General features: G+C 35.9%; 2 protein-coding genes across 2 annotated transcripts; both read right to left on the bottom strand.

Annotated features, from left to right (window-relative positions):
* Positions 1–743: 743 nt before the first annotated feature.
* LOC105119937 (uncharacterized) lies at positions 744–3,016 on the bottom strand. The gene is made up of 3 exons (XM_011018131.1): positions 2,655–3,016; positions 2,430–2,537; positions 744–1,418 (listed from the first exon to the last, which is right to left on the bottom strand). The coding sequence occupies exons 1-3, from the start codon at positions 2,787–2,789 to the stop codon at positions 1,095–1,097; spliced, it is 567 nt and encodes a 188-aa protein (XP_011016433.1). The 5' UTR covers positions 2,790–3,016; the 3' UTR covers positions 744–1,094.
* Positions 3,017–5,623: 2,607 nt separating this feature from the next.
* Positions 5,624–7,961, bottom strand: LOC105119938 (xyloglucan galactosyltransferase KATAMARI1 homolog). The gene has a single exon (XM_011018132.1). The coding sequence runs from the start codon at positions 7,733–7,735 to the stop codon at positions 6,185–6,187; it is 1,551 nt and encodes a 516-aa protein (XP_011016434.1). The 5' UTR covers positions 7,736–7,961; the 3' UTR covers positions 5,624–6,184.
* Between the last annotated feature and the right edge of the window lie 200 nt (positions 7,962–8,161).

An 8,161-nucleotide genomic window follows, 5' to 3' on the forward strand; every position in this document is an offset into this window, starting at 1 on the left:
GACTGCTACTGCTTCCTTCACAAGAGGCAACGAGCCATGCAGGCAGGGCTAGGGACGTTGAGCAGGGTGCCTGCCAGATCCAGGCCCACCTAAAGCAAATGACTTTGTTTGGTAAGCTGTGAGAATTACTATTCCTAGACAAGCTGATATTTTTAGAAACATCACTCATCATCAACCACACAGGTTCCTGAGTGTGTCGTACAGATTTAAGACGTTTAACATTTGCTCTTCTTTTGTGACTATGCACGGGAAACATGGATCGCTAGTGCGTTGGGATGTACACCAGAATGGGCTGGCTCCGTCAAATTTGAAAGGCTACATGTCATTGTGTTATGCAAGGAACACAGATAAATCCTAAACGAGCAGTGTGCTCTTTCTCCAGAACCTAAAATGAGTGGCAGAGAGCAAAGCATGTCTAACCATTGCACCTTAGGTGGACTGGTGGGAACTCTCGGGTGGCCAACAGGGACTCACAGGGAAGATTGGACCCGACAATGCCCCGAATTTCGAGGTGGCAATACAGTCCCTCAACTCTCTGTGGTGGTCAAATTGGTCCTTAACACCAACACTAACAACTAACCTTTCCACCTGTTGAAGACCTGTATGTGTCGTTGGTACAGACTACAAAGAAGACAGCAGACTACACCTTCAACAAGCAGTCCAACTTTACGAACAGCTCCTTAGGCTCCAACCTTGAAGATCAAGATGGCTTAACTGTTTCGATAAAAACGTAAAAGAGAAGAGGGAAAAAGATGGCTCAGCTGTATTATTATTATTATGTGATTCATAAGCACCCGTACAGACAACAATGGGTTAAAAACACAATCTAACTGCTACACAGTCACAAGATGGTTTTCAAAGAGTTTTGCTTATGGTCCAATCTACACTGGCTATTGTTTTCAAACCAATGGGAATCCACTCATAATGATAGTAACCAGTTAATTACAACTTCACACCATATTAGAACTATTGAAATGGTTTACAATATTTCGAGTGCTAATATTTTGCCTAGTCTTCTGCAGCGTGCTGGTGAGGATAGGTTGCTATCAAAAGTCCCAGCAACTACCAATGTGCTGCTTGTGACTCGTCTTGTATTAGAATATAAAACTAGCAAGAACTGCAAGAATCACGAACATAAACCATTTTGGAATTCGTTGCTGAAGCGCAGAAGAGGCATTCTGGCACAAATTAAAGCCATACCAAACATCTCTGGGGATGAAGGTATTGTAAGTAAAGGTAACAGTCCTCGAATAATAACCAGAAATCTGCACAGTGTCGGGCTTCCAACCATCTCGTCCACTTCTGTAGAGATAGACATAACATATCTGATATGCACATGGTCCAGATATCTGAAATGTATCAGAGGAACACCGTTCAAATGTTCCTGTTGATGGATCATCCAACCTTGGTGTGTAAATCTGAAAAATAAATTAAAAAAGCAAGCTTATAAATCAAATAATTTGCAACCATTCTCGAACTTCTTGCTATCAGCAACAGTTTCTCACCGAAAATATACCAAAAGTTCAATATACACCGCGAAACCAAAATGTAACACGCACCACTTACAACGCCATGGATAAGAAAGTTCCAAGGGGAAAGAATAAACCTTTCAGCTCATTTAGAATCGGAGGGTATTGGGGGATATACCATAACTCTTAATAACTCTATCACCTCTACATAGAAAAAATATCCAAAACCCCAAATTGGATAGGTAGAGAGGAAGATAATTAACTGGACGTAATTTTCACTTACTTTTCCAATATTACCTTGGTAATTCCCTCCATCCTCTAGTATTATGAACAAATACAATCATGCCTTTGATTGTTTTGTTGTTGTTTTTTTCCTGAGAACCCTCCAATTCTAATTAAATCTTCCTTTTCACTCTCCTCTGCCCTCACATGCATACACACACCCAGTACTTGCCCTCCCATTCCATATCTTCCCTTTCCTTTCCTCCCCTTCAAACACATTGTTTGCCGTTTTATTCTATTTGTAGATATACTTGCAAACGTGATATTGTAGAGGAACACAGTCCTCCTACTACTCATTCTCAATCACGCTACTAATATTCTTAATTTCTCAAGAAACCATTTAGCTAGTAGTAGTCTTAACAATTAAAATTCCTCTTAAAAACAAGAAATTAGCTCCCACCCCATTACACTTCCAAGGCTCAGCCACTCACAAGTCATTACTACATACATTTTTTATCAAAAGGTCAACTTGATTGTAAATTCTAGGTTTTAGAAGATAAATTAACAAACAAAAAAAAGCCTTTCAATTAACAAAAACCAGTATTGATTATTATCACAGACAACATTCTACTACATTAAACAAAAATACCTAGAATTAATCAACAATAAAGGGTTTGTCTTGAATCCTACAAAAAAAATAAAAAATCTCCACCTCATAAAATCAGTTCAAGACCAAACCTGATTGCCATAAGCATCACCAAAAGCAATACTGATCTGATCACGAGTATATCTTGGAGAGGAACAACTTGTTGAGATAACCACCGTGTAGTAACAGCTCCCTGCATTCTTTAAACAAACAAACGAAAAGGAATTTCAACTTCTCAGATTCTAAAAAGAAATGGAAATTATTCCAAGCAATTGTGAATATAGAAAGAATCAATTAGTGGGGAACATATTAATTACCTGGACTAAACTGAGATTGAAAGACTCAAGCGGTTGAGGCTGGAGGTGGCTGATTATCGATTGATCAGCTTGTGATAGGCCAAGAACCAAAAAGAAGGCAAAGTAAGAGAGGAGAGAATGATGGGAGTTTCTCATTTTGGCTAAGAAAGCGCTCAGAGGGGGAGGGGGAGGGGGAGAGACGGGGGGTCAGAAGAGAAAACACAGGCTAGAATTTATCTATTTTGTTTTTTAGGTATTGACATAAAAGACAAAACGAAAGTAGGTGTCTTTCTATTTGACAAACAACGACAAGCTTTGTTCAATGATAGGGTTTGCTGCTGCAGATTTCTTGCATAAGAAGGATTCGTTAGGGAATGTGTGTTCAACAGCCCAAACCATTTAGGATTATTTATATTTTTCGTACTTATAAATTAAACTATTTACTTTTAAAATTTCAAATATTTTACGAAGAAAAATATTTAGATAGAATTTTTCAAATAAAAGAAAAAAATGGTGTACTGGCAATTGTGCCTAGTTATCATCTTATTGGGCTGTGCTCTTATTTAAGTCCATGAATTATCAGTTTTGATCCAAGAACCAACTTACTGGGTTGTATTATGATTTCTTCCTTTCAGGTGATCTCGTTGCGTCCATGGCAGGTCGGCCTATTATTTGATTTATTTGAATGAATAAACTGGATTATAATTTATAAAGAGTAAAGGAATGATCAGGTTTGACAACAATGGCTTAGAACATGTCTAATATCACTGATAATATTCGAGAAATCCTCCAGCCAAGAGTGAGAATGCCAAATCTCAGTGATTATCTCAAACTCTTCCTCTCCGGCTAAATGATGGGAAGCAAGTTTGCTCGTCATGTTATTATTTCATACTAAACTTGAGAACGAAAAGGAAATAATACATTTCTCTCATGGCAGGTCCTGAGCTGTGAGATTGGAATGATGGAATAAGAGAAGTTGACATTGTAATTAGAAAACCTAGGTTGGTTACGTGGGTTAACCGGTGACCTGTGGATCCGGAATTTAATTTGGGTCCGTTTTATTTTGAATTGTACTTTTTTTATGAAAATAATATTAATTTGTATTTTTTAAAATAATTAAGGTAATGTTTGGCATTTCCGTTCAATCATATTTTTTAGATTTGTTTTTAATTTTAAATTATTATTTTCTTGTGTTTTTAGTTATTTTGACATGTTAATGTCAAAATAAATTAAAAAATTATATATTATTTTGATACATTTTCATAAAAAAATATTTTTAAAATTAATCCATATCAAACTCTCAAACAAATACTAAAACAGTATTATTTCATTAAAAAAAATCTAAAACCTTGTTATTTTGGTATAAATAAATTGAGTTAATCAAGCTAACTTATGATCAAGGCATTTAACCATGTTGATGTGTTTGCCAAAAAACTAGAATTTTTTTATTTAATTATTTATATTTTTAAATTATTTTGATATATCAATCAATATAATTTTTATAAAAAAAAATATTATTTTGATAGATTTTTAAATAAAAATATTTTAAATAGTAATTATTGTCGCAATATAAAAAACAAACACAATACTTTATGGTTCATATACAAATTGAGCGGGGTGCTAATATAAAGTTCTAAGATGTTGATCCTAGGCTAAACAAATAATCATCAGTCTGCATGCTTGAAAATGTTGTATTTAGCATGTTTTCTCATTCTTTATGGTCTGTTTGCCTTGAGCCATGCAAATTGCAATCATACAGCACACTGTCCTTTTCCATCTCCCTTTCATTTAACCTCGTCTCCCCACCAACACAGATTTCATAATTTTTAAAACGGGCTAGAAATCCCATCGACAAGACAGGCACAGGAGAGCTTGCATTTTTTTATTGACTTTTCCAGTGGTACGGCGATAACTGTTATTTATAATTATTATTTAAAAAAATAATTTATAAAAAATATTTTTAATTAAGATTAATTTTATAAAATAGATATTTGATTAAAATTATGATTGAAATTAAAATTAAAAAAATAATTTAATGTGTTTGGTTAAGAATACTTTTAAAATTGAGATTATAAAATAATTTAAAAATATATATATTAATATTGATAATTTTTAATTTAAATATTATGGATTTAACTATTGTTATTATATATATCTAATAAGAACTATAATTTTTATAATTTTTTAGAGTGTAATAAAATTAAATAAAATATTATTATATATAAAATTCATTTTAAATTAGTTTTTTTTAAAATGTTAAAAATTAACACTCCCATGAAAGAATTGTACTATTTACTATTTTATATAAATAATGTAATTCTCTTGTATTATTTACATAAATAATATATGTATTATTTACATAAATAATATATATATTATTTATGTTAATTGGATTGTTCATTAAATTTAATTATATAAACAGTGTAAAAAAAACAAGTAATTCCTGCTTTCCATGCCTTCATTTTCTTTAAATAACAAGGAGGAGCCCATTTTGCTTTTGTTGCCTATAAGTACAAAAATATAGCATAGAGAGATTCCTTCAGGTTGCGTTTTACCCTTGGAAGGCCCACCATAAAGATTTTAAAGCACCCGTCTAGCTCTCCTCCTTCCTAAAAGTGCATGAAAACAATACAAAGCTACTAGCAGAAATATTACATCCAAATGTTTAAAGATAATCTTATCTGTTCACTGGTTTTGTTCTAAACTTAGATTCACTGTTTCTGTTCTACACATTGATTCGTTTTGGTAGTGGCAGTGTTGATACAGATGCGCGCCCTGCACAGTAGTGATAAAGATTCCCCATACCCATCCTGCAACTCCAACTGATTTGTTAATGCAAAACATTACACCTTTTCCTACACAATTTGCAGAAGTTAAAGAAATGCAAAAACAAGTCAACATGACTGCAGTCATTAATGTCTGAACCAAACTTATGAGCATGGAATTTGCTCTTAGAGACCAAATGAACGAAGGAAGGAATCAAACAGAAATAAAACTACAAACACAACGCAAAATAATATCAACAGGTGCTGATCTCGGAGTTTTCTTTGGCAGACATTAACTATTTTTATACATTATCATCTCTCCTTTATGTCTAGATCCATGGGCTTGGATCATAACACGGTCCTCCCAAACAAATTCACCATGCCTATTTTCTTTCATCATGACGCTTGACACCCAACTAGCCAGCTATCCATTGCAGCTGTCTCCAGCCAACAAAAAGGAGCTTGGACCACCATACCACCACCAGCAATTGGTGATCTGCCTGATCCATCCGATAATAGGAGGCTTCAGTTTACCTAGCTAATTATAGCCCAATTACACAACATGTATTTCTGAAAATTTCTAGTCCTCAGACTCAAACGAATTACAACTGTAGTATAAAACATTATTATAAAGAATACATATACCAAAAATCTGTAGTAACAACTTGTAATAACTGTGTCTATATAAAATTTCTTGTAAAAAATCAGTCTTCTAAAGTTTGGGTATATGATCATCTTCACAAATTGGATCCCAAGTACCCAAATCACCATCTTAACTTCCTCCAATTACCACTTGTAACCAGGCTGCTCTTGCTCTTTGAATCTCCTCAAAACACCATCAATAACAACATCAAATGCATCTTTGATAGTCTCTAAACCTCCTTGAGGTCTCGCGTAAACAAACTTTGGTATATATTCAATAACCTTCTCCCTCATTCTCCTAATCTTATCTTCGCTATAGCTCTCAAGCACTTTCCGAATCGATGTGGTCCCATTTTTCACTTCATTTCGATCTATAAACACCGAATAACTCTCCGGTTCACCCGGTAAGAACCACTCATATTGATAATAAGCAGATCTTTTCCAGAACAAGACCGGAATCGAACCAGCGATCATGCAATCAAAAATCGACCTTCTTGTAAAACTGTCACCTCTAGGCTGCAAACAAAATGCAGAATCCAAGAACGTTTCAAGAATCAAGGACGTTCCATTAGAACATTTAGAACCAGCACAATCCACTACTCGGCATGAATCAGACTCATTCCTACAATGATTCGATAGCAACCCTCTAAAATCATTGTTGAATTTGCTACGTTTCGCACCAGCAAAACAGAAAAGGTTTTTCCTGTTACGATTTCGAACAAAATCCTGCCATTGGACAACATCATTGTCCTGTCGAGGGTGGAATCCAGTAGGGTAGGGGACACCAACATCAAAATAATCCCACGGATTCCGTTCAATCAAAAGGCGAGTGATGTTTCGCATACCTGGCTTGTAAATGCAACTCGAGCCCCAATCCTTGTCCTTGGACCGTCGAAAATCCCAGGAAATCCTTCCCATTGTCATGAAATGATCCCAACCCTCATTTCTTTGAAAATACGGCTGGCCTTGAACCCACTTCAGCATCATCTCGCAGTGAAAGTCGCGTTCTTTAGCTGATGAGTTGTTGAAAAATAAAAATTTTCCGACAGCAAGTCCAGCATAAAACGGAATGTAAAAGGCTGTCGCATTGTTGGGGTCTTGAGTTCTGCACTTGTGATTCAAAATTCTGTTGTGGACAAGAATTTCAGTCACGAACTGATCAGTCCAGTACCAGGCAGGAGAAAGATTTTCCGGTACAACACTGGAGATTCCGGTGGCTACAGGGCCAAATCCATCATTCGACAACGCAGCACAGCTTGAACTCCACGGGTTCAATTCATCACAATTGCTAACCAATTCCTTGTTCAGGGCACTCGGAAGATCGTAGACAAAGATTTTGCCAGACTCGCAGGAACTTTCCTCTTTCACTGTGCTGGGAGCGGTGGTTGCGGTGGTGATGGTGGTGACGGTTTGGTTGAGGTGTCGGTGGTGTCTGGTGCTGAAGGGAGAAGGGAAGTGCTGGCGCCGGTGGTGTGAGGATAGAGGAAGGGAGCGGAAAGCGATGAGGAGAAGGATTTGAATGAAGAAAACGGAAAGGAAAAGACATATGCGAGGTTGGTTACAGGAAGGGTAATGAGCAGCAAGAAATGCTTTAGGTGACTTGAATGAGGCTTTTCTTTGGAAATCAGGTGGAGTTTTTGGTTTCTTGATTTGGGGTTCAGGAGAAGATGAAGCATTTGAGAGTGGAAGCAGCATGAGAACTTCACTTTTCCGGCTCGCCGGAAAAAATGGTGGTGAGAGATAAGCGAGCGTGTCAAGTGAAGACAGTTTCTGGATGTTCGTGGAGTTTCTTGAGTTGTGCCTGGGCTGATTAGGGGCTTTTTGTATCCTACAAGGTTATGTGATGAGAGCAAGTGTACGGTAAGATTTCGGGCCGAGGAAGGAAGGTAACCGACAGAAATTGAGACTGGCATGTGGCAATGTTGCTTAATAACTTAAAACTGAAAACAAAGCAGCAAAAATCGATTTAAAAAAAATATATATAGCACAGATTTTTAAAAATATTGACAAAATAACAGGATTGAAAATAAAAAAACTAAATAAAATAGTTTGATAGCTGTTGTGATTTGAAAATTCAAGTTAACGGAAAACGTGACAGTTAAAAAAAATTATTAAATGAAA

Source organism: Populus euphratica, unplaced genomic scaffold (genome assembly GCF_000495115.2).
Source record: "Populus euphratica unplaced genomic scaffold, PopEup_1.0 scaffold4086.1, whole genome shotgun sequence".
In the NCBI taxonomy this organism is placed as follows: domain Eukaryota; kingdom Viridiplantae; phylum Streptophyta; class Magnoliopsida; order Malpighiales; family Salicaceae; genus Populus; species Populus euphratica.

Bases quoted from the DNA above. Each gene is read 5' to 3' on its own strand.
- LOC105119937 (XM_011018131.1), bottom strand. From the start codon at position 2,789: ATGAGAAACTCCCATCATTCTCTCCTCTCTTACTTTGCCTTCTTTTTG. The intron at 2,538-2,654 runs GTAATTAATATG...GTTTGTTTAAAG, and splicing joins TCAATCTCAGTTTAGTCCAG to AATGCAGGGAGCTGTTACTA. The intron at 1,419-2,429 runs GTTTGGTCTTGA...TTTATTTTTCAG, and splicing joins GTGATGCTTATGGCAATCAG to ATTTACACACCAAGGTTGGA.
- LOC105119938 (XM_011018132.1), bottom strand. From the start codon at position 7,735: ATGCTGCTTCCACTCTCAAATGCTTCATCTTCTCCTGAACCCCAAATC.